The 25805-nt window shown below is 34.1% G+C and overlaps 5 protein-coding genes and 1 long non-coding RNA gene across 6 annotated transcripts; 3 read left to right on the top strand and 3 right to left on the bottom strand.

Moving 5' to 3' along the window:
• The first annotated feature begins 554 nt into the window (after positions 1–554).
• Positions 555–1733, top strand: LOC111211976. Its single transcript, XM_048755238.1, has one exon. It carries the CDS (start codon positions 879–881, stop codon positions 1638–1640), a length of 762 nt encoding a protein of 253 aa, XP_048611195.1. The 5' UTR covers positions 555–878; the 3' UTR covers positions 1641–1733.
• A 175-nt stretch (positions 1734–1908) lies between these two features.
• LOC111211977 lies at positions 1909–3622 on the bottom strand. The gene is made up of 3 exons (XR_002662801.2): positions 2447–3622; positions 2310–2356; positions 1909–2221 (listed from the first exon to the last, which is right to left on the bottom strand). It is a non-coding gene; the product is annotated as an uncharacterized LOC111211977 (long non-coding RNA).
• A 180-nt stretch (positions 3623–3802) lies between these two features.
• On the top strand, positions 3803–5544 carry LOC106391713 (phospholipase A1-IIdelta). Its single transcript, XM_013832415.3, has 2 exons — positions 3803–4940; positions 5209–5544. The coding sequence occupies exons 1-2, from the start codon at positions 3921–3923 to the stop codon at positions 5428–5430; spliced, it is 1242 nt and encodes a 413-aa protein (XP_013687869.1). The 5' UTR covers positions 3803–3920; the 3' UTR covers positions 5431–5544.
• Positions 5545–7905: 2361 nt separating this feature from the next.
• LOC106394143 (serine/threonine-protein kinase CTR1-like) lies at positions 7906–10928 on the top strand. The gene is made up of 11 exons (XM_048756097.1): positions 7906–8284; positions 8379–8702; positions 8851–9024; positions 9123–9297; positions 9419–9670; positions 9752–9875; positions 9961–9980; positions 10062–10218; positions 10295–10583; positions 10653–10722; positions 10814–10928. The coding sequence occupies exons 1-11, from the start codon at positions 7961–7963 to the stop codon at positions 10897–10899; spliced, it is 1995 nt and encodes a 664-aa protein (XP_048612054.1). The 5' UTR covers positions 7906–7960; the 3' UTR covers positions 10900–10928.
• Positions 10929–11072: 144 nt separating this feature from the next.
• LOC106391716 (F-box protein MAX2-like) lies at positions 11073–13816 on the bottom strand. The gene is made up of 2 exons (XM_013832417.3): positions 12829–13816; positions 11073–12512 (listed from the first exon to the last, which is right to left on the bottom strand). Exons 1-2 carry the CDS (start codon positions 13637–13639, stop codon positions 11254–11256), a joined length of 2070 nt encoding a protein of 689 aa, XP_013687871.1. The 5' UTR covers positions 13640–13816; the 3' UTR covers positions 11073–11253.
• A 9057-nt stretch (positions 13817–22873) lies between these two features.
• On the bottom strand, positions 22874–25663 carry LOC106391717 (protein LIGHT-DEPENDENT SHORT HYPOCOTYLS 10). Its single transcript, XM_013832418.3, has 2 exons — positions 24947–25663; positions 22874–23134 (listed from the first exon to the last, which is right to left on the bottom strand). Exon 1 carries the CDS (start codon positions 25489–25491, stop codon positions 24958–24960), a length of 534 nt encoding a protein of 177 aa, XP_013687872.2. The 5' UTR covers positions 25492–25663; the 3' UTR covers positions 22874–23134; positions 24947–24957.
• Between the last annotated feature and the right edge of the window lie 142 nt (positions 25664–25805).

Raw genomic sequence — 25805 nt, 5'->3', positions numbered from 1 at the left:
TCATGCATGCCATCATCTTTTGTGTTTTCAGATTGACAATGATGCTTGGGAGACCTTGGCGCTGTTGTACTTGGACATGTCCGAATCCTAATTATCTTATGCTCATTGTGGAGGTTCATGTAACAGAGTTTGCTTATGCGCATAGTTTCCATGGATTTCTTTTCTCTCTAGTGATGTTTTGGGTTTATAATATTATTCACAAAACAATATCTGATGATAGATATGGTTTTCATTTTTTGTAAGGATAACGACTATGAAGTATGAACCGAGTCGAGTATTACATATATATACGATACGACTAATCAACAACTCTTGATTCTGTTTGGTTTTGTGGTTGAGATTTTAATATTAATGTCACATAGGTTGGTCTCTTTTAGGTATACGATTGAAATGTCTTACCACATGTTAAATATGAACAAAGTGGCCAATTACTATTATAAATTTATGTTTTTCCTGTTTATTCACACGTCTTTTAGTCACGCTCCCCTTCCGCGTCACACACGTCTAAAGATATTCGAACATTCGAAGAGCCAAAATGAAAATATATGCATATTAAAATATACACTATTGAAATATTTATTATATATACATATACTTTAATTTGAATTAGATCATAGACTTTCAAAGTGGAGGCTAAAGAGGATCAAATGTAATCAATGACCAAATTGAAATTGTGTAATAGATAAATACAAAATTAAATGATTAACAAAAAACTAATGATGTATGTGTTTGACTTTTTAGGTCATTAGGTGCACTGTTAGTAGTGTGATAAGTGTGTCGACGATAAAGGCCCACACGTAATTATATGGAAGCATAAATACCTAACTCCATCTAACTCCTCCAAATACACCAAAGAAGGTTTAAAAAAACAAATAAAAATGGCTGGAGAGGAGTTCTTGAAACTGTTCGAGCACAACTGGTCGGAGAGACTGGTCTTCAAGAAAGACAAAGACTCTATGAAACTCAATGAAGAAGTTCCAGAGAAAACGGAAGATAAAGAAGATCAAGATGTGAAGAATTTTCTTGTAAAGAGGGCTATGAGTGATGAGACGATGATGATGATGATGATGACGAGTTCTGTTTCATCATCAGATGGTTTCTTCTCATCTCCTAGATCGGTCTTAGCCGTTAAAGCATCGCCGACGAAGCTCCAGACGATTCTCTCCGGTAAAGAAGTCAACGAGTTCTCAACTGCGGAAAGAGACAGAGTACTTTCTGAAAAGTCAGAGAAGGAAGAACAAAGGAAGAAGAAGCAGAACGATGTAAGAAGAAGAACGAGAAGGGGAAAGAGTATGTCGGATTTGGAGTTCGAGGAGCTTAAAGGGTTTATTGATCTTGGTTTTGTCTTCTCCGAGGAAGACCAAAGAGATTCAGAGCTGGTCTCGATTCTTCCTGGATTGCAAAGGTTAGTGAAGAAAGATGATGGAGTAGGTGACGTAACAGAGGAAGAAGAAGACATAAGCAACATAAACAGACCATATTTGTCAGAAGCATGGGATCATTGTGGAGGGAGAAAAGGGAAGAGGCATATAACGCCGGCGATAAAGTGGAAAGTTCCAGCTGTGCCTGAGGTGAAAGAAGTTGAGTTGAAAGATCATTTGAAACAGTGGGCTCATGCGGTGGCTTCCACTATCAGATGATGATGTTAACACACAGTTTGTATTCTCTCAATATACGTTTGTGTCAGCTTTTGATTGGTTACTTAAATGAATAAAAAGATGACTATTCACATATTAAATTGACTTAAATGAATGTTTACTAATAAGATAGTGAATGAATTTTAAAATCTTTCTATATTTTAATTTTAAGGAAGATATTAGACATGCGACTTATCTAGACGTTGGAAACTTATACATAAAACTTGAAACGTTTATACACACTTATTGAAGAATCTTATGATGCTTGCAGGGGCCTTAACATGTGCAAGATCCATATCATATTTTATAACGGACACACAAAAAAATGAATCAATGAGTGATGTTTGATGAGTAGCAAAAACATTCTCATATTATTATGAAATGACATGAGAGACAGATTGTATCAAGCAGAATTGTGCACACTCCCCTCGTTTTATATGCTCTCAAACAACAAAATCCAATTCGGTACTCTCCAACAAGCCTTTATCCTTTTTGAGGCTACTGCTAACTTGAGCTGCAATTTGGTATAGTGATCCGCTGCTCTAGACAACGACTGTATCGATACAGGATTAACCCTTTCCCATCTGCATAGAGAACCATTAAAAACGGTTTATGTTACGCTTAAATAGAGTCTAAAAATGTTTCGACATTGGCTTTGATTCAAAAGCTTACCGTACTGCACAAGTGGAATGCATTCACATAACCAGCATATTTTGAAGCTGCATAAAAAGCAAAAAGAGTAAGCAACTCAGCTTATCCAATCAAAGATCTCTCTATACAAAATTATAAGCTTGATATGGAGTTATTACTCTTTTTCAATCCGGCAGGCTTAGCCAGCAAAAGAGCGTTCATAAATGCACCAACATTCTCTCGCAAAGCATCCTCAGGAAAGCTCATCTGCTTATGAAAGTGTTCTTGTTAAGAAGAGATCTAATGAAATTCAAGACCACCGACGACATCAGCTCCTGCAGCCTTTGCATCCTCTGCATCAGAACCCTCGGCAAAGAAAGCCACTTTCACATCCTGAACAAGTAAGATCATTTCTTCATATCACATAAAGAGCTGATTACTATCAGGGATTAGAGAGGCGTTTCTTGTACCTTTTTAACAGAGTGTGGTAGAGCTAAAGTACCACGAACAATCTGCCAGTTTAAACAGAGTAACACATGATAAGAATCAGAACTTTATTGAGTAATATGATAAATCAAGTGAGAGAGTCTAGCAAACAATCTTAAACGCAGCGTTTAACTACCAAAGTTCAATACTTTTGACATCATGATACACGAGTCCATGTTCACTCTCTCACTCACTCACTCTACTTAAGAAGCCAACACACAACAACGCACCAATCACAAGTCTATACACAATCCACAACTCTCACAATAACTACCATCAAAACAAGTGAGAGAGAGTCTAGCAACATCTTAAAACGCAGCGTTTTAACAAAGAAACAAACAAAAGTTTGATCCTTTGATATCATATATAAGGTATGCATGCACAAAACTGATGAGTCCATCCACAACTCTGACAACAAGTGAGAGAGTCTAGCAAGCAAACATGTTAAAACGCAGCGTTTAACTACTAAAGTTCAGTACTTTTGACATAATATGGAACTATTATTTTGTAAATTCCCAATTCTTTTGTTTTTTTTTCACAAATATGGAACTATTATTTTGTAAATTAAACATGGGGTTTTCCCATGTTTCTAATACGTAACAACGAAGACAAGTTTGACTAATAATCTTTGGTTTGGTTTGATTTGATTGTTCTTGTTCTCTTTTGGATGCATGGTCGTTAATGATATGAAAGTTTTGAACAGTGGTGAGACTACTATATTTGCTATTCATATTCCCAAACCTTTATAATTCATGGATGTTTATATAGATCATCGTATACATTTAGAGGTGCAGTAGGACATGGTGGTACAGTTTTTAATGTCACATGTAAATGACTCACCAACGGTTAAACTTATATAAAGTTTCAACAGGAGTACAAAATTTGGTTGAATTTTCTTCGCTTCTGCATGATTGAGGTTTGAGAATGACACGTAAGACTGTGAATCGTAAATGACTTTTTGGTTTTGTTTTTTTTTTTGGTCTTTGGAGTATATATGCCAATAATATTCTCACACCTTTTAAAATTCATCAATATTCTAATATCGAGTGGATATTTCATGTAGGTCTCACATACCATCATGATCACCATCCACCACCACTTATTAAAGTTAAGTGTTATCCTTTTTATACCCACAATAGTCGCTTACTATCTTCTCACACAACTCCAATGGCTGCAGCAACACCATGGGAAGAGCTCTTAGGCTCCAAGAACTGGGACACTCTCCTAGACCCACTAGACCAATCACTTCGCCAACTCATTCTCCGTTGCGGCGACTTTTGTCAAGCCACTTACGACGCTTTCGTCAACGACCAGAACTCAAAGTACTGTGGAGCCAGCCGTTACGGCAAGTCTTCCTTCTTCGACAAGGTAATGCTCGAAAACGCTTCTGACTACCAAGTCACAAGCTTCCTCTACGCCACGGCTCGTGTCTCTCTCCCCGAAGGTTTGCTTCTCCGCTCACAGTCACGTGATTCTTGGGACCGTGAGTCTAACTGGTTCGGTTACATCGCTGTGACGTCTGATGAACGGAGCAAGTCCTTAGGACGCCGTGAGATCTACGTGGCTTTGAGAGGGACGAGTAGGAACTATGAGTGGATCAATGTTTTGGGGGCTAGGCCTACTTCAGCTGACCCGTTGCTGACCGGACCGGTACAGAACGGTTCTGGTTCTAAGGTAGTTGAAACTCTTAGTACTCATGGTAGCGACAGTGAAGATGAAGAAGGGTGTAAGGTGATGCTCGGGTGGCTCACAATCTACACTTCTGATCACGCTGAATCGAAGTTCACTAAGATGAGTCTACGGCTACAGTTGTTAACTAAGATGAAGGAGCTTCTATTGAAGTATAAGGACGAGAAGCCGAGTATTGTGTTGACTGGACATAGCTTGGGAGCCACAGAGGCTGTTCTCGCCGCTTATGACATAGCTGAGAACGCTTCCAGTGATGATGTTCCGGTCACTGGGATCGTGTTTGGTTGTCCACAAGTGGGTAACAAGGAGTTCAAGGATGAAGTAACGCGTCACAAGAACTTGAAGATCCTCCATGTAAGGAACACTATTGATCTCTTAACTAGATATCCTGGAGGACTCTTGGGGTATGTTGATATAGGAACCAACTTTGTGATCGATACAAAGAAGTCACCTTACCTAAAGGACTCAAGGAATCCAGGTGACTGGCACAATCTTCAGGTGAGAAGTTCTTTCACTTCTAACTGTAATACAGAGTACCAAAGAGGAGTTGGCCTGGTGGATATAAATGTTAAATTATCTAGTAGATATCTAAAAAAAATCATTGGTTTAAGTCCTCTTAAGAAGAGTCTCCTTGAATTTAAAATGATTTGGGCCTCTCCATAGGGAAATGTACGGGCAGGTCCAGAACCTCGTAGTCGTCATTGGAAAAAAAAAACTGCAATACATCTTACCAACATTTTTTTTTTTTTTCTTCATACGTGTGCAGGCAATGCTTCATGTGGTTGCAGGATGGAATGGGAAGAAAGGGGAGTTTAAACTGATGGTGAAGAGAAGTATTGCATTGGTGAACAAATCATGTGAGTTCTTGAAAGATGAGTGTTTAGTGCCAGGTTCTTGGTGGGTGGAGAAGAACAAAGGAATGATCAAGGATGAAAATGGTGAGTGGGTCATTGCTCCAGTTGAAGAAGAACCGGAACCTGAATTCTAAACTGGATTTGTCTATGTTTCATGTTAATCAAAAATAAAAGAAGCTCTTGTGTGTGATGAAAAAACAACGCAAGTTATTTTTATATTGATATATGTGTTATGATTGTTGTTACTACATGGTAGAGAAACCCCATTACATGCAGCTTTAGCAGCAAATGGATAAAGCTTTTGCCCTCGTAGACTCAGGCCATAAGATAAACAATATGATTCCAATTCGTTATTAATAGACCTCAACAGACTCTATGGAATCTTTTGTTTTTGTGTGCACTATGGAATCTAGAAGTGATGCGCAGAATAGAAACAGAGCTTGAGACTAGCATTTCCATGCAACTAGGGAACTAAAATTTAACAATTAGGTAAATTAAGTGCTTAGAGATTATAAGACATACGAGTAAGGTTCTCAATGTCGTCATTAAAATAGTCAGTTGATATGACACAAAGTTTTGGAATGCAAACAAAACACATGTAACAATAATATGTTTCCTCCTCAAAACCATCAAACCGACTACAAGAGTAATCACTGGTTTGATTCTTCCAGATGTTAAAGACTTATTCTAAATATCCTCTCTACATCACTTATGGTGTGTTGCTTTCTTAATGTCACTACTATTGCTGCATAAGGATGATCTTGTTAAGAAACAAGAAATCTATCTAGCAATTCAAGACATGATTCATGAACTGGGTCTAGATACGATTTGGGATGTTAAAGCTCTAGTGAATGGAAGTGATATCATTAAAGCTCTAAGCCATGAGAACAGAGGAAGACCCATCATCCGGTGAATGACAGCTGGTTTATCCTAAAGGAATGTCTCTCAGACAAAGCCAAAAGTAACATTGGAAACATGGTAAAAAAAAAATTGACTAAAATTTGACAATTTAATTGAATGTAATCATTTTAAGAAACATAACAACCAAGCACATATAATCAGACACATATTTTTCTTACCTATAAAAAGACAAAGTAAATTAATGTAATTATCCTAAGAAAAAAATTACAAATGGTAACAACAAAACAATTTGATTATATAAAGAAATTAAGAATATCAAGATATGAAAATAAAAAGATGCCAAAAATGATATAAAAATAAGTAACTTAATTTTCGAAATTGTTATTATTATAAGATAAAAAATTTAGACCAAAAAGTGAAAATATATCTTCCAATTTTGTAAGTATAATTAGAACAAACATATATAAAGTGTAAAATAGATTAGAAGACATTTAATAAAATTATTCCTACGAAGTCCTCTTTTAGTATATAATGGATAATTATCAAATCTTCTATTTTACATAAAAGTAAAAATAGAAAATGCTAGACTCATTGAAAAGTACATCATTAAGATATACTCTGTCATTTTAATATACTTAGAAAATTGATTAGTATTTAATAAATACAATATATTAATAGATATATTAATTGGATTTCACAATTATTAGATACAATAGGATATTATTTCTTAATTAATAGATACGTTAGCATATTTATTTTAAGCAAATACTATATAAATTGAAGAAGCTCGTGATAAAATGTTTTGTAAAAAAAAAAAATCCAGTTCAGAGTAAAGCTCTAAATAAAAACGACGTTGTCAAAAAAAAATTGATCATCGGCAATTATTACCGTGTTGATATAATAATCTACATTGAGGTACCATGATTCTTGGATTGATCATTCTTAATTTAATTTTTAAGATAGTTAAACTGTCGTTAATTTTTAATATGTAAAATCATTAAATTGAAGATTTTGACAGAGAAATGGTACAACGACAAATTTGAGGAATCTAAATAAGAGTTTGAGGAACAAGAATCTATTTGTTAAAGATTTTGACAGAAAATTGGTAGAACCAGAGAAAAATTCATGTCACACTCACATGTAGTTGACTTACTTGCTATGAGTTTCTCAGATAAAGTTGATTATTTTCTTGCTCCTGAAATTTTAATCGTTTGATTTTACGGTTTCTTGTGTGTCTGGATCAGTCTTTTTATTGGTTTTAAGTTTGATGGTGTTTTGTGTTAGGACTAGTATTGAGTTAAAAACATATGCAGGTTTTTGGAATTTTTTTCACTAAGGGCTATAATGGGATCGAACTGCTGCAAATGTCGCCGAGGAGCCACGGAAGGATCAGAAATAACGTAAGAGTAACTAATGTACTTCTTTTGCAAATGGTGACAGATTCTTACACGTTAAGTTTAATGTTTGTCTGCTTTTCTTTTGAGTTTTGTTCCCAAAGCCCATTAGTGTGAATAGTTTGAATCCAGTTTTGAGAATCCTTGAACAATCAAAAATCCATTTATTGGTTACACAGTGGATAAAATAAAATAAAAAGTAAATGCAACTAATTTGTAACTGGAACGTGTAGATATCAAAATGGAAGTACTCAAAACGCAATTTTTTGTATAGTTTCGTATTTTCTTTAATTTTTACTTTGCTACTATACCATTCTCATGTGCAGGTTAGAGGACCTCGAGGACCAAGCTGCAGGTACTAGAAGTTTGATTCTCAATATTTTTGTTAGTCTTTTCTTGAGTGAGCCATATGGTTGAGAAGCTTTATGTGATTTTAGACCTGAGAGAGATGGCAAGAAATGAAAACCTGAGCCAGACGGGAACAGAAGATGCAGTAAATGATGATGTACCATCAGAATCAGAATCAGAATCAGAATCTCCAATTCCAACTCCAAGGCCGTCAGAAGTTTTAGAGACTCCCAGTTTAGCTTCTGTTGGATTACATTGTAGTAATGAAGAATTGCCAAGAAATGGTGTTATACATGAGATGTCATGTTATGGAGCATCAAACATTCTTTGGAGTACTGGCTCGTTTTCTGAACCCATCCCAAATGGTTTTTACTCTGTGATCCTGGTAAGCTATCTTTAGGTCGATGTTGTTCTTGTCTGTTAACTTCTTTCTCAAGTCTCATTTCATTAACTTGATTATGTATTTGGATTTTCAACAGGATGATAGATTTAACCTTTTTAAAAGCATTCCTACACTGGAGGAACTTCGTGCTTTAGGTGATGAAGGTCTAAAAGCTGATGTGATTGTTGTAGATTTGGACAAAGATAACAAGATTAAGAGGCTAAAGAAGTTGGCCATTGTTCTAGTACGCTCGAATCCAGCCAAAGCTGTTAAGATCATTGGTGATCTGGTAAGAATACCAAATAAAATATATATCATCACATTTGCTTGTGCCACTAACTGTGGCTCATGCAATAAAAATTTGATTATGAATACGAATTCTGCTATTCAGGTTGGTTTGGTTCAGATAATTAAACTTAAATAAAACCAAATATGTTTAATATTGCTACATTTTTGTTTAATCTCAATATAAAAGGGATGTTTTCTGGTTAAGAAGACAAACGTTTTAGCGCATGTTTACTTACCGATTAGTCACATTATTAGTTAAAATATTTTTCTTCTTTTCGCAGGCGAGAGATTTTTATAAACTAGCAGCTTCAAGGAGTACTTCAAAAACTAGACAACCACTTGGAAGTTATGGTTTTCCACTACTAGGACAGATCAGTCATGGCTCTTGCCATGCTCAAGCCATCTTGTTTAAAGTTCTAGCTGATGCTGTTAAGCTTAAAAGCAAACTTGTAAAGGTAAGCACTGGGTAGAAGTGTGATCACTTCACTGCATCATTCCCATTTTCCACACCGGTTCTGAGAATTTGACATTATTTGTTTATTTTCTTGATCAGGGTTGTCCTAGTAATCTGAACTCTTCTGCTACTGTCGACTCACAAAATCATATGTCTGTTGTGGTTATGATCAATTCTGTGGAAATACTGGCTCCTATTTCAGTTGCTGGGAAATGCTCTTGTCATTCACCATTGGAGCCAAATAGCCCTATGAACCGAATAGACCGTGCAAGGTAAGTGATATGTACAAGTTTCTCTAAGAACTTCTCAGTTACCCAAAACTAAAAAGGGTTTCATATTGATTTTCAAACCTTTTTTTGTTGTTTCATCAGTTTGTTAAGACAATATGCTTTCAGCAGACAGCATATGTTTGATGTGTGACTGTGTCTATATATGGTATTACAGGTCAGTGGGAGATGTAAATGAATACTTGATACAGACTCTCTTCTCAAAAGAGCAAGGTGATAATGACAGCACTGAGAGCAATGATATCCACATCTGGAATGAAGTACTAGCATCGCCAATGTTCCAGAACAAACCTTTGTTACCAAATGAAGAATGCATCATAGATTTCTCCACTTTGGAACTTGGGACTCGTGTTGGAAGAGGTAAAGACTTGGATATGGGTCTGTTAGCACTTTGAAATCCAGCAAACTCACTCTTAATTTTTGTTGATCTCCACCATCAAGGTTGTTCTGCAAAAGTCTTTTGTGGCACTTGGAATGAAACAGAAGTTGCGGTCAAGATCTTTAAAGATCAAGCAGTCACAGTTGAGAACATCAAAGACTTCTGCAATGAGATATTCATTCTTAGGTATTTTATATCATTTTAGTCTTTTTATGTTGTCTAAAACTTGTCTTCTGACCTCTCTCTCCTTCTTGTCTTCTCTTATGTTCAGCCGTCTTCAACATCCCAATGGTAACCACCATCATCATCTCCTTTTTGTTTGCCTTTGATTACTTGTCCAGAAGTAACAAAATCATATCTGGACTTTTGTAGTTATTCTGTTTCATGGAGTCTGCGTAAAGCCTCCTCAGTTAGCACTGGTCACAGAGTATGTGGATAAAGGTTCCTTGTATCATTTGCTCCATTGGACTGATGAAATCAAGAACTTAAGCTGGCGTGAGAAGATAAATATATTGCATGACATATGCAGGTATATTGAATATTAAAACTTAGAAACATAATCAGGAGAGTTTTGTAATCATTTGAGTCTCTATGTGTGTTCCAAGGGGTTTAATGTGCATCCATGGGATGGGGATAGTCCACAGAGATCTAAAGAGTGGAAACTGCCTGTTATGCAATGATGGGACAGTCAAGATATGTGACTTTGGTCTCTCAGTAATGATGGAAGGAACAACACTCAATGACATTGTACCTGCAGGAACACCAGAATGGGTTGCTCCTGAAGCTTTCCGCAATGAGCCCTTGTCGGAAAAAAGCGATATCTATAGCTTTGGTGTTATAATGTGGGAGCTATGCACTCTAACCAAGCCATGGGAAGGAGTACCACAAGCAAAAGTATGTTGGTTGAACAATAACAACACTTGGTTACTAAATCAAAACAACCAATCTAACTTTTGTTTTCAGGTTCTTAACATCGTTGCAAAGGGAGCCCGGCTAGATATACCCGAAGGACCATTAGCTAATCTTATTGAAGGTTAGTGTAACCCCTCAGAAACTACAACCCTTCAAACACTTTTTTACTATAAAACATAAGCTTATGTTGTAGTCTTTGTTTTATTGTGTAGCTTGTTGGTCTGAAGAACCAGAGCAAAGACCAAGCTGTGAAGAGATACTGACGTATCTAGCAACCTGCGAGAAGTCTCTTCCCTGAACCTGTGTTATCTTCTTGTTCTTTGTCTGAATAAAATGTCTTGTGTAATATTTGCTTCTGTGTTCTTTGAGTTTTAAAAAATGGATTTTACCATTTCTGAATTATTCATCATTGCAATATTTGTTTCTGTCTAAATAAAATATCTTGTAATATTTGTTTCTGTGTTCATTGAGTTTCAACATAAAAAAATGGATATACCATTTCTGAAAATATTCATCATTGCAAATGCATACATCATATCTTTGATCTTTCCTTTTACAAAAACATACATAACATTCGAAGTAAAACAAATGACTAGTTCTTGAAGCTAATACATAAATATAATAATAGTGTGAAATAACTCGCTGTTTAGTATCAGTCAATGATGATGCGGCTGTTCAACTGATCCTCAAATCTACTACAAGAACCAACTCTCATCTCAGTGCTCATATCATTCTCAGGAGCTGGATAATAGTCTTCTCTAAGCTGCACATCTCTCAAGTTTGGGATCCTCAACAAAAAATTCATGAAATGCTCATGAGCTGTTCCATGAATAAAAAGCTTCCTCAGAGTTAAGCACTCTTGCAACAAACCTGCACCAGGAAGAGAAAGACTCCTCTGGTTAACATCTCTATCCTGCGGTGGCCAATAATCTAGCTCGCTCAAGCTCAAATTTCCTATTCCAGTCAAGAAGAACCTCTCCCACAAGCTCAGATCCATCTGCATAGGTGGCGCGGTCAAGGCGAAACCGATTGTGTCGCCGCAGTCTAGCTGCATCTTTGAGAGCTTTGGATAGAGAGCTAGACAGCTTAAGCCTAGCTCTGGCTCAGAAGGCCTGCGTCTACCTCTGCAGTCTCCTTCTATCTTGATCCTAATCTCTTCCAAGTTAGGACAGTCATCTAGTCCTGTCAGAGGTAGTGGTGTTAGAAACTCACCAACACTGATCCATAAAGACAGATACTCAAGTTTCTCCCACACTCTATCTTCAGAACAGAACCCATTCACATCCTCTGATGAGTACTTGCACCTCTTCTGACTCCTCTCATAATCATCACCATCATCATCATTATCATCATTAGTCTCACTTGTTTCCACCCTTTCTCCACCTTCCTCCTCTGAACCAGACCAAACACAATCAATATGCAGCTTCTTGATCCTATCATAGATAGGCTCAACCGCCTTTAAAGAAGCTGTTGCATCTAGATTCTTACAGCAAGAGATTCTAACATCAGTCAATGTCTTCCTAAGCAGTGAAACCATAGTTCTAAGCCCTTTCACTGTCACATTCTCACACCCTTGAATCTCAAACTTACTCAGCTTACAACATCCTTTCCCTATAGCAACCAAACCCATATCACCCAAATCGGCAGAGTTTTTTAAAGACAGCGACAATAACCCTCCGCATAACGCCACACCGTCAAGCTTCCCCCAATCTGTGGCGGAGCAAACCCCTTCGAACAGTCCTAGCTTCAAAGATCTTAGCTTCTTGCATTTGGTGTTTAAAGCCTCTAAAGCTACACCGCTAAGTTTCACGTTCTTACCAACGTCAAGCACAAGCTCCTCTAGATGCGGTAGAGCTGAGAAAACCTCCATCAGCGTCGCCGCCGTGATTGCTGAATCTCCAGAGTCATTACCTGCACGTACACAGCCAAGTAAAACATTAAACATATAGCCGCTAAATTTTTTTAAATAATTTACACAAACAAAATTCTCTAAATTTACAAAAAAAAATATGATTAGAAACTTATGAAACTATCTATAACCTCTAAAGTTCAAAAAATAATTTACATAAACAAAATCATGTAAATTTACAAAAAAAAAAATTATTAAAAACTTACTAAATTGTCTATAACCTCTAATTTTTTTTAAAAAAATTACATAAACTAAAATCTAAATTTATAATCTTTATATTAATTGTTTATAATTCTCAAAATTTAGAGACCAGGTTACCTAGAACCGCTCTAGGACTTGCCAGCGAAGCTGTGTCCACCATGTGGAGAAGAGTAAGCTTGGGACAGTTGGCAGACACGGCGGAGAGAGTCTCGTCACCGACAAACTCGAAGTATCTCGGATCAAACGTGCAAGCAACACGGAAGTCTCGAAGATTAGGACAAGCTTTGGTAATATCAACGATCTCGCTCGACTTGTATCCCTCAGTAAACGACGCCGTTAATATATCCAAGCGAGTGAGCCTCGCCGCCACGTCAGCGTAACGCTGGAGAACGGGAGGCAAGTCTTCCGTCCAGTGGTAGAAAGCAGAGAGATCCAAAGACTCGAGGAGACCACAGTGCTCGAAGATGGGAACGAAGTCGTCGCCCTGAGGGATCTGAGAAGGTCTCTGGTGCCAACGGATAAGCTTGACGTGGCGAATCCTCGGCCACTGAGGGAGGAGAAGCTCGAGGGAGGTCGGGGAGCGAGAGTAGACGGTGAGGGCGTCGACGGAAGGGAAGCAGAGGTGGAGGCGGAGAGCGAGGAGGGGCTGGTGATCGACGGGGAGGGAGGTGAGGAGGGAGTGGCCCCACGGGGAGAGGAAGGAGAGATCGAGGTGGGAGATGGATCGGAAGCAGCCGGGGAGGAGGTGGAGGTCACGCGCGTTGCCGCGGAGAGTGAGGTGGGAGCGGGTGGATCTCTCGAGGGCGAGGAACTTGTGGGAGACGAGGGAGAGGGAGTTGCGGGCTCGTGAGTCGGTGACGAGAGCGGAGATGGTGGATAAGATGACGTCAGGGAGGTCGCAGAGAGTGGTGGTGGTGGTGGAAGCCATGAGAGCAAATCTTGGAGATGTTTTAGTTTTGAGTTCAAGATTTAGACAAGAAGTAGAAGAAGAGAGTTGTGTTTGGGAGGAGAGAGAGAGAGAGACATACACGTGATGCTGACATAGTGACTTTCCTCTCTCTCTCTTAGTTTTTTTTTTTATAATAAATGTCTCTTTGGTGTGTGTTATGGGCAAAGGATCTAAAAATAGATCATTCAATTTTCTTTTGCTTTTTTGCTTGTCTCTATTTATGTTTTGTTTTGGTATTCCACTGGGTGCTGGATGTGTACTTTGTTCTACGATGGATGATCTTACCCTTTAATGTGTTCATGCATAGTGGATTTTGATGGAAGTCGAAAATTACATAAAGATTGATAAGAAAAATATATCAAATGAAATTTGATTTAACAACAATTGAGTGTACTGTTCAAATTTCATATACTAAATAATAAAACTTTTAGAATCATGTGTTTCTGATTTGCTTATTATTATAAAATTGGGTGTTTGGATAATAAAGATAAGATAGTCCAGTCTTATTTTGGTCTGACTACCTAGGGATGAACAAGTGATCTCATAATAATATATTGCCTTAAATAGTAGATAATGGATTGTTTCAATCAAAAGTTTGTATGGCACATTTTAAAAAGTCTAGAAGAGTAAAGATTGTTTGTATCATGCGCACTATATTATCCGGAGAAACCTTAACCCTAGTAACATGTAATGTTCTATAAAGAAAAACAAAAACAAATGTAGGGTACTATTTTATTATCCGATTCAAAGATTTTGAAAATCTTGATTTTCTCGAATATATAAGTACGGGTACATGTATTCACTGTAACTGTGCATATGCATCCACTCTTTATGGTATATGCATTGTGTCAGAATTATTTAAGCTCGTTTTAAATGTTTTACAAAGCTTATAATATATTTTTATGTTCTGTGAAATTAATAAATTAGCATCATTGTTAACACAATTTTATCTACGGCCAATATTTATTCCGGAACTCTCATATTCTCGATACATCAAAATCTTTTAATGGTTGATCCAACCAAACTGCCACCATCCAATGTTAGTCATCTAACGTTTATATTAGTAGAATAAAACCAATGTTGATCACCCCCCCCCCCCCCCCCCCCCCCCCGCCCCCTTGCATCCACAAATTAATGCAAGAGTACTCCTCAGAAACCTATATTATATGCGTGAATTTCTATGGAATAGTTTTTTCTAGAAAAGAACAAAAAAGATGAAATGGTTATGGTAGAGCAAATATATCACCGCTCGACATTTTGACATTTTAAACGAATATTAAAAAATATATGATCTATGATTTCAAATTCAAGTGTTGCATGTAGAGTTTATATCGTGAAAATGGTGGTGCAACAACTTTTGCAATATATATTACGGAATTGCCGAATTGGCGCCGTAACTTGACAATTGTTCTAAAGCATCGCAAAGATTAGATATATCATCAAAGTATTAAGAGTCAAAATCAGCCTATCGTTCTCTATCCCTTAATGTTCCCACTTGAATTGGATATATTTTTTTCTCTAAAGAACAACCTGCATTTGTCCCTTATAGGTGCATGTATCTAACATGTATTTACTTTACTTGAGAATATTACCAAACCTCCTTTGCCCAGGCCCGGGCTTGAACCAAAACATTCGATACAAATGTATGGGGCCTACGATTTTTGTCAAAATTTTAGGGTCTATTTTTTTCAATTTTTTTTTTTTTGATTAACCAGGTGTTGATCTTGCGGCCCCCCACCTAGGCCCGGCGCCAGCCTTTGCCTGTACCCACATGAGGTCCTGGGCACGCCTCCCCCTCCCCGCGAGTCGAATATCCGACCTCCCCTTCTCAAGGAGGTAGTACCACTGGACTACGAGGTCCTGGGTATTTTTTTTTTATTACTTATAAATATATCAATTTGACAATTTGTTATGTGTATATAGACGATAAGTAAAGAAAGTTGTGAGACATCACTAACATACAAAAATAATTAAATTTTATATATTCTGTGTTATTAAATATGAGTAGATTAAAAGACAAAAAAATTATGACAGACAATAAAAAAAAATAACTGATTTTGAATAATTATCAAGAAGAGTGCTGAGGTACTAAATTTTTTGAGAAGATACAAGAAGGGTTATCCAAATATATGGATTGCCTATCTAGTAATGTTTACAATCCTGGTTTCGGTTGACTCAGCCGAAAGAAGCTTCTCGAAGCTGAAGTTGATAAAGTCTTACTTACGGTCAATTATGTCACAAGAAAGATTAAATGGTTTGACTATGTTGTCGATTGAAAAAGATATGATCAAGAACCTTGATTACTAAAGTTTGATGAATAATTTTGCAGGAAAAAATGCAAGAACATCTATATTTAATAACTGATAAGTTTTTTTTAGTTTTGAGGATATTGTAATTTTCTTATTATAAACTTGAGTTTTTTATCGACATTTTCTTTTTATATATTATTTAGGGGTTTAAGTTTTGTATTTCGTATTGGACCGTGAATATCTGAGGAGCTGGCACTGCCTTTGCCTCTGCATCTCTTGTTTTGTTCGCTGATAATACGTGTTGTGGGAAGAAGAAAGAGGAATTAAATTTCTACCCAACTATTTAAAAAGTTAAATACATGGAAAATGACTAGTAATATATAAGTAATTAAGTTTAACTCATTTCCCGTTTAAAGAAAAAATGTTGATCTGAGAATAGTGGATTGATTCGGTTGAAAATATTTGCATATGTATGAATAGACTTTTGTGTTTGTATATGAACTAATTTTTCAGTAACTTGTACTTAAAAAAAAAAAGTTTTAAATGTTGCTAACGTAGATAGAAATTTCAGAGGAAACGATGCAAAACCAGTATAAACCGGGCATCAGCTTGGTTTACAAGGTAAATCAAAAAAGTAAAATAACCGGTTAACTAGAAATTACAAAGGAAACGATGTCGATCAGTGGGTGAAACACATTTCTTATTTTAGAATATTGTTAACGTTTTTTAATAAAATTTTAAAGTTTATTGGATTATTCAATGAGCATAATCACGAAAGCAACAGTGAGTAAGTGGCTTGCAACTAAAATTGATTTTCGTTTTTTTTCTTTCTGCTTTAGAAAGTGAGAAAATTAAGTTTTGTAGGGCACGCATTATCTCTCGCCTACTCATCTTGCCGGTCACAAAAACACACACACACACACACACACACACACACACACACACACACATACTTGTGATAACACATGCGTCGACATATAAACACGACTAGATTTTATGTATTATATAAATCCACCGACATATATACATGCTCTTTGCCCATGCTTATTAACTGGCTGCACTAAATTGTGTATCCGTGGACTATATAGTTAATGCAATATTATATTATCTTAAAAACTAAATAAGTGATACTCAACGAACACTAACTGCATACAGCAGCCTAGTTTGTCATATTGATGTATACATTAATGCATTCGAAGATTAGGGTAGTCTGGATTTAATAGCAAGACAAACGTTTAGCAACTTTTCCCCTTTGCACGGGGATGGTTTCTCCTAAAAAGTATTCCGTCTATTCAAATTGAAAGATATTTTATAAATTTTTGCTATTAATATTTTATTTTAGTTATACGATTCTGAAGAAAAATACAGTTGTGGGCTGTGTTTTTAGCCTGTGTTTTTAGCCAAAACATCTAGCATAATGAAATAATATATGTATATATATATATGTATATATATATATATATGTATATATATATATATATATATATATATATATATATATAATTTTAACATTATTACCAAAAAAAAAGGAGTATATATACGATGTGTTAGTTGTTAAAACAAATACGATGTGTTAAAAGTTTTTAGAAAGTTGATGGATTCCATTTCTGAAAAAATATATATTTGAAAACCAATTAAAAAAAAAATTTATCAGATCATGTTTGAATGCATCGTCACAGGTAACTAAGATGGTGTAAGGACCTAGTGAGGTACATAAATGTGATTAGGAGTTATAGATAGAGATGGCCATGGATCAGATATTCAGAGTTTCAGAAGTATATAAGATCTGTCCTCATTTTTCTGAATTAACATTTTTATGATTTGTATTTGCTTTGTCACTTCATGAATATTGGATGTCTTTTTTTTGTATTTTTAATCGATGCCCATATCTAATTGGCTTTGTATAAATTAAAATAATAAAAAGAAAATTTTAGAGCAACAATATTTCATCATTTAAATTTTGTTGAGACTAACAACAATGCAACTCGGAGAAACAATAAACTATAAATTTAAAATAAATCACTTTTGTCTTCACACTAAAGGTTGTTCACACAATGCAAGTCGGAAAAACCATAAAATATAAGTTTAATATAAATCACTTTATCAGAATTTCATACAGTCATACCTGGTAAAACAAACTCGTAGGATTATCATTTTAATAATTAGTCATTATTTGTATCGGATACTTAAATTACCTTTTAATTAGCACGCATGAAATCATGAAAATGGACAAACGTGGAAAATGGATGGTAAAATACTCCATCAGACTTCTTTATTTTGGTAAAATACTCCATCGGAATTCTTAGAGTAGCAGAAATAAATAACTACTAGGTTAAAATCCGCGCCTTGCGCGGAATCAACATTATATATGTAAATTATTTTATGTATTAAATATTTTTACATATTATGAAATAATAAATATATATTAAATAATTAAAAGTCAGTAACTATTAAATATATAATTAAATTGGTGCGAACATACAAATCAAATTTATTAATCAAAAAAATATTTTTTTTATATTTGATAGGATATGTAATTAAATTTAAATGATACTAACATAGATAATATATTTTAGTATATTTTTAATATCAATGTCTATTAAATGATGATTTCTACTCATATAGTTTTTTTGATCATTTGTGTCTTTTATAGAAAAAAATTTAAATTACTGATAACAAAATTTTTAATGTGGGATTAATATTTTTAGTAATTTATAAGTTTTTTAAAAAATAAGTTGTCAATGATCGTTCAAAACTTTTATCAAAAAAATTGTTCATAGTAAATTTTGAAACTAAAATATTGTATTTTATATGTTTGTAGTTTAATTTAAAACGATATATATATATATATATAATATATATATTAATCTTAATAATTAATTAAATTAGACTTTTTACTTATATAATTTTTTTAATCATTTGTATTTTGTCATAACAAAAATTTTAAACCATAGATCATAAAATTTGAATGTGAGACTTTTAACAATTTTAGTAATTTATATCCTTTTGTAAAAATTCAAAATATAACATATACATAAAAATCTAAATTTTTATTATATGGTTATTGTAGTTGTTTAATTTATTTAATAATTTAAAATTAAACAAATATGATAGAAGATACACTATTTTTATCAAATCTTTATTATTCAAAATCATTAATTGCCATATATACGTTAGCCACATTAGGCAATTCCGTAAATTTTATTTAAGGAAATAATAAAGTACATTAATGATGAATTTATTGTTAGTTTAATAAAAAACTTATTATATAATTAGATGGACCAACATATTTCTCTAATGATTCTAAGAATTATTCTATTCTAATGATGACATGTGGTTACAAAAAGAATTATAATGCTTCTCAAATAATATATAGGGGATATACGAAAACACGTGTACGAGATGTATAATCCCAATCATATTACGCGAAGTTATTATGTACTCCTACAAGATTTATATAAGGGATTTGTTAGACATATTGTTTGGGATGTTTGTTTCACCATCTGTCATCTCTATCCAGATTATCCATCCATATTACCTATTCTGATATATCAAGATTTTTTTTTCGACAAAGAATAACAATTCACTAAAGAGTGCTATAATTTATTTTTTTTTGAAATAAAAGAGTACTATAATGAAAAGTGGTATAATCCCTTCTCGAGATCATTTCGGACAGGAATTTGACATGTAACTGCCGTTATTTAATTAAGGCTTGGAATGTAGTGCAAATTCAAAAAAATGCAGATAAAACATAAGAGACAAACCAAAACATAATTAATATAAACAAAAATAATTTTGAAAAATTAATGCATATCAATTGTTCAACTCTTTTTTTTTTTTGCAGATTAAAATTTTTAACACTATCATTAATACATGCAATTTATTTGTAATTTTAATATATAACTTTTGTTCTGTATTATAAAAACGATATTTATTCTCATTTGTGCTGCGTTTCATTCAAACCCTTACATCATCAAAATATTAATTTGATAAAACATTTAACCCTAAGCTAACAAGATGATAATGTTACAATGGTGTTATTTCATGTCATATTTGTGCTTCTTTATAACCACATGATATTAGAAAGAAAATAATGTTTCACTTCTCTAAACAACATACATTATACTTTGAAAACTAACAACAGCCATGATTCTAATTCAAACACATTGTTATATTTAAAACGTCTGCTACGAGATGAAACACTAGATATAGAAAAAAGACGAAGGATGTATGTTATTTGTGGAGAAAGAGATCACATTTGTAATGAATGATGACTTGACGAGGATCTATTATTAGTCTATTACTATATACACATCAAAGTTTTATGCCAGAAGAAGAGATATGAATAAGAGATTATTGTATATGATACATTTATCAGTTTGTAATAAAACGATAAGAAATTTTTTCTCTCTCTCACCTTTTCTTACACCGAAAGTGATTCACAGCAAATAATACCTACATATCATATCATTGACGGAAATTAACATAAAACCGAATCAATATTGATTTCCTAAAGCTAATACTTTTTAAATCAACTTATTTGTGCGTAAACTTATTATTGGGCTAATTCGCGTTCATCTCATGTAGAAATACGTTTTCACCGATTTGAGATTATGTTCGCTCTTTCTTTTTGGGTAGAATTGTTCGCTCTTGTTAACACGACGAAACAACTAAGCAACAAGTATTTACAAAATATGTCTATTAGAAGACGTAATTCAATTTAATTTACAAGGAACCAAATGAAGAAAAGAAAAAAAAGTAAAGTAAAGTAAATCGTATTTAATTCATTTGCATGGTGCCTGAAAAAGTAGATAAATTAGTGGAAGCTATGGTGGGCCTCGGCCCGGGTTTTGAATTTTATGACCGAAAGAAAATAATATTATTAATTTAAAAAGAAAATAATGAGGATTGGAAAAATAAAGAAGCGGTCGAAAATGAGAGTGCCGTGGAAGTAGATAAGTCATAACTCATAAGTGGTGACGTGAATTGAAGTGGAGGTTTTCTTTCCCTAACTAGTCATTTCTCTTCAAAGTACACACATCCTGTCTCAGTCTCACGACGTTGCCTTGCATGTCGTTTTGCTTTCAAGTCCCTCCTCACAATCTATCTAATGATGACCTCATTGACCTGTACGTCTTTGTAACGATGCAGTTTTCAGAAACTTCACATGTCTCTTGTGGGCTCGACCCGAATCTAATGCAACGACTCTGGTTCCTTATTGAAACGCCATCATTGAATGCTTCCAACGATTATTCAGCTGCTGTGCATTTCTGGCTTAGTTTCATAACAGAAAAGAATCCAAATAAGTTTTAATTTGGTTAGTTGAATGTTAGCTCATCAGATTAGGTCATGACATTGACAGGTGACTTGTGAGAAGCTGGGAATTTCACAAACAAAGCAACGGGAGAGAGTTCATGGCCCTGTTTTGAAGTTATCCTTATTAGGCCCATGAAGATTATATGACAACAACATTATTAAATATTTCTCCTCTAATGATTTCTAAATTTTACAGCCCATATCAAAACCTTTTATTCATACTCATACTCGCACATAGTCCAATCAAATATTCCTCTAATGATTTCTTAATTTACAGCGTAGCAAAACTTTATACTCTTTACAGCATCTCTAATGGAGGTTCTACCCATTAGAATTCTAAATATGAATATATATATATATATTGTATATATGTATGTCTATCCAAAGATTCTAAAAATTTTGTTTTTAAAACTACTTTTAGATAAGAGTTCTACACTATTTAGTAGACCCCACAACTATATACACATATACAATATATACATACACGTATATTCATATTTAGAACTCCAAAAAGTAGAATCTTATGGCCCTTCAGTTGTTGAGGATACCAATAAATTAATACACCAACTGGATTTACACAAAAACTGCCCTGCCAATTTGTGGTTTTGTTTAAGAATTTTCCCTACCAAAATTTTGTTTTGTTTAATAACTTTGCCTACCAATATTGTAACATTGTGTTTTTGGGGATAATGAATACAAATTAACGGTACATATGCTGTTTTGGTATATATATTACTGTTAAATTTTATATATTAAAACAGAAGTCAAAACTTTGATTCATGTGTGATTTTTTTTTAAAAATGGACCTAATGGACATATTCCTAGAAAGTCATGTTACATTTAATATCTAATATTATCATTTAAATTTTGGGTCTAACAGAAATTTTTATGGGACTATCAATAATTGGATTTAAACAATAGATGATCTATTGGATTTATAGATAGTATAAATTAAATAGATATAATTTAATGTTGTAATACTATACCTCTATATGCTAAATATCTAAATATTTGTCGATGTTAACTTTTAAAATTATAAAAAAAAAAAAAATTTAATAACAAAAATCTTATTATTTAACAATGATTAATCTTTACTACTTTAAATCAATGAAAACAAATTTTAAACTATATAGTTTATTTTTAAAATTAAACAAAAACTAAATGTTTAATTATTTACTCGATAATATAAATCTATGAAGCGAAAAGTTTAATTTTTCAAAAACTTTCTAAATTTGTGAAATGTTACAATATCTTTGAATATGACAATAAAACAATATTTTACTAATCTTTATATATATAGTTACAATTTTAATAATGAAATAATAATCCGAAAATATATATATAGAAGAAGATACAGATACATGTGAAAGTTTGAAACAATCTATTCAATGAAAAAATATACAGTAAACTTATTATGTTTTAAAATTTGATATACACATATATATTATAATATATACCAATTTAGAATTGAAAACAAAATATTTATATAAAAATAAATGAAAACAAAAATTCGCGCGGTTGCGCGGATCGAGATCTAGTAACATTTTAAAACAAACTTGTTTTTCTTATCTTCATTTGGACTTAATTGCATTACCAACAATGATCAGGCTATTCCGCCATTATCTCATTGTAATATGTTTGACTTACGTAAGACAAGAAGTACGCTGCATAGAAGTACAAAACAAACTTGTTTACACTGTATAATCTATACACTTATTCAAATGAGCTTAATAAGAGAATATAGCTTCTGGAAATACATAACCGATCGATAGCTACGGAAGTGAAGGAGTGGATGAAGAGATCCGAAGATATGTTGAAGATAACATTTCAGTTTCACTTCTTGATCATCAGTAGTAGGTAGATTTGAGGCCTCTTTTACATTTGATCCATCTCTGAGATGTTATTAATCCTGGCAATCTCAATTATATCAGCATTATTCACTAATTAATTATATATCGTAATTTAATGTGATCAGCTTAGCTAGATATTCAGATGCATGAAAGACTAATATTAATGCAACTTTAGATTATAACTATGCTAGATCATGCTTCTTTGTGCTATAAAAATAAAACTTATATCTGAATATAACTCATATTTTTATGCCAAATGATTCAAGATATGTATTCCTTTCATAAAGGTCTATTTACAGGCCAAGGCTATAAAGGTTTATATGAAATTCTAACAACATCACGACATTCTCAATTATCTCTTAATCTGGCCGTGTTAGGCTCTTTAACTATTGTTGTAGCTCACCATAGATATGTTACAAAAGCTTTTTGACAGGCATTCGCTGCAATAGGTGGTGTGTGTAATATATCACATATGTTATATATTGTATCATCGAACAAAATCCATAAAGTTTTGCGGGGGACAAACAAACTTTCAAGCTTTTCCAAAGCTAATGGTGACAAAGACCCTAAAGGAAGACTCATAAAGATGATTGAGCAAAGTATATATTTATATTACCTACTGTTAAAATTATATCTGAGATCAAAGAGAAAAAAACGGTTCAGGTGTATTTCAAAGAGAAAAATACTGTCCCAGAAAATCTAATATCTCAGAAAATACAAAGGCACAACTACTACAAATGTTTTTTTTTTCGAACATTTTTTTGAACTACTACAAATGTTCGTGAGTAAAAAGAGAGCTCTAACTAATATATCAAAATCCAAGCTCTAAAATCTGAGATCCTAAACTACAATTGTTGAATTCTATTTTGGATTTGATTGAAATGAATATGTTGAAGATTTGGTTGGATTGTATATAGTGAGATAATTTTTCCTAAGACCCACATAGCAATAATGAAAATCATGATGATCAATAAAGTATTATATGTGTATAAACTTCTATTCTGAGATAACCTTATTAACCTTTAAGAACAAACATGGAATCTCAACTATTAATCGATTTATTTAGGTTATAAAATGAGGAGGAAAAGTTTCAATCAATTTCTTTCTTGATCATCAATGGGGAACAAAATCTATACGAATCTTTTTAAAGAGAAGCATTCTAAGAGCCAATCATTACTTTCTTGAATAAACAACAGTAGTAAAAATGTGTGTATACCCCTCCCCCCCTCCCTCTTTCTCTCTCTGTCTTCAAACACGGAGATATGTGTGTGGGGTTGATCAAGAAAGAATCCATCTTTGGATAGTCAAATGTTTACTAGATCTCGAATGAGTGGATCTCTAGGATAACTTAAAGAATCTATTATTTCCACACATTGAGTGCAACTGTAATCCTTTTTCAAACTGATGTTTTCAAAACCTAATGAATCGTTGATTCAAAATATATGATCTGCAGAAACTAGAAATTTTCCTGTATTTACCATTCCAAAACTAAAACATGTTTTCAATGAAATAGCTAAATGTTTTAAAATAAGTCATATAAAAACAATTCTACATCCATTCAAAACCTAAGATCTAATCACTATCTGTCCCTTGATTGGAACCCAACATTAATACGATTATATATTATATATCTGATCAGGGCTTTCTCAAAAATCAAAATCCGACCTACTTATCTAATTAGGGTTTTGATATACAGACCATTCTACAATATAAACAAAAAATTTGGGGTGAATATGTCCTAGTTCGTGAAACCACACATTCATAAACATCTAGTACAAAGATCAAGAAACAAGATCTTTGTATATATGTAAATGAATCTAAAGGCACATATTCAATCAAATAAAAGCGTAGTTACTGGAGAAATATATTACCATAAAGTCTTTCAAGAGAAGTTGAAGGAGGAGGAGGAGGAAGAAGAGTCGTCTCTTCCACCACTCATCTCCGTCGCTGGCTTCTTATTCTTTTTCTTCTTGTAAGGAATCCCTCTAGCCTTAGCCTGACACTCCCTAACCTCCCTCAGATAAACCCTTATTGCTCCAGTAGCGAAAGGGTTTGTTTCCGGAGATCCACCGTTTTCCTCATAAGCCGCTCTCAGCCGTCCGATCAAAGCGTCAAGACTTCCCCAAGCTTGTCTGAGAGGGCACGTGCAAGGAGCTGGTGGCTCAGGCTGGCCGTAGAACATACAGCCAAACACGTGCACCTTTGTCTTACCGAACTGGTCTAAGTACCTGAGGAAATCAAGCACGTGGTTGCAGCTGCAGTGAGACATCGGCACGGGCGGTCTCTGGTTCTTCAAGTACTGTCCGAAAGTGTTCCAGTCGCGTCTCTTCTGTGACTCGTAACGGCTTGGTGTTACCGGTGTCTCTGATCCTGATGATTCCATAAAGTTCTTTCCTCTATCTCCAGGAGACGACATGATATATGATCTTGTTGAGTCTAGAGAGAAAGAGAGATGTTAAGGGATCGTATTGTGTTTTAATATGGATATGATGAATTAGGTAATAAGAAAAATGAAAGGTTGAGTGATGTGATGTAAGAAAAATGAAAGGTTGAGTGATGTGATGAGAGGGTGAAAGTAATAGTAGTAATGAAGAATAATGTATTGTTGACGTTAGAGGACATGTTATTGTTAAGGGCCCCTTCCAAACTTTGCGTTCTTTCTTCATCTCTCTCATACATTTGTTTTTATTTGCTCTATATGTTTCTCTTCCCAACGAATTATTAACGAAT

The sequence above is a fragment of the Brassica napus genome, chromosome C4 (genome assembly GCF_020379485.1).
Source record: "Brassica napus cultivar Da-Ae chromosome C4, Da-Ae, whole genome shotgun sequence".
In the NCBI taxonomy this organism is placed as follows: domain Eukaryota; kingdom Viridiplantae; phylum Streptophyta; class Magnoliopsida; order Brassicales; family Brassicaceae; genus Brassica; species Brassica napus.
The sequence above is the reverse complement of the archived record's forward strand: the minus strand, read 5'-3'. Positions and strand labels throughout refer to the sequence as shown.

Bases quoted from the DNA above. Each gene is read 5' to 3' on its own strand.
- LOC106394143 (XM_048756097.1), top strand. From the start codon at position 7,961: ATGGTTGAGAAGCTTTATGTGATTTTAGACCTGAGAGAGATGGCAAGA. The intron at 8,703-8,850 runs TAAAACCAAATA...TTCTTTTCGCAG, and splicing joins TTCAGATAATTAAACTTAAA to GCGAGAGATTTTTATAAACT. The intron at 10,584-10,652 runs GTATGTTGGTTG...TTTTGTTTTCAG, and splicing joins AAGGAGTACCACAAGCAAAA to GTTCTTAACATCGTTGCAAA.
- LOC106391713 (XM_013832415.3), top strand. From the start codon at position 3,921: ATGGCTGCAGCAACACCATGGGAAGAGCTCTTAGGCTCCAAGAACTGG. The intron at 4,941-5,208 runs GTGAGAAGTTCT...ATACGTGTGCAG, and splicing joins GTGACTGGCACAATCTTCAG to GCAATGCTTCATGTGGTTGC.
- LOC106391716 (XM_013832417.3), bottom strand. From the start codon at position 13,639: ATGGCTTCCACCACCACCACCACTCTCTGCGACCTCCCTGACGTCATC. The intron at 12,513-12,828 runs GTAACCTGGTCT...GTGTACGTGCAG, and splicing joins AAGTCCTAGAGCGGTTCTAG to GTAATGACTCTGGAGATTCA.
- LOC106391717 (XM_013832418.3), bottom strand. From the start codon at position 25,491: ATGTCGTCTCCTGGAGATAGAGGAAAGAACTTTATGGAATCATCAGGA.
- LOC111211976 (XM_048755238.1), top strand. From the start codon at position 879: ATGGCTGGAGAGGAGTTCTTGAAACTGTTCGAGCACAACTGGTCGGAG.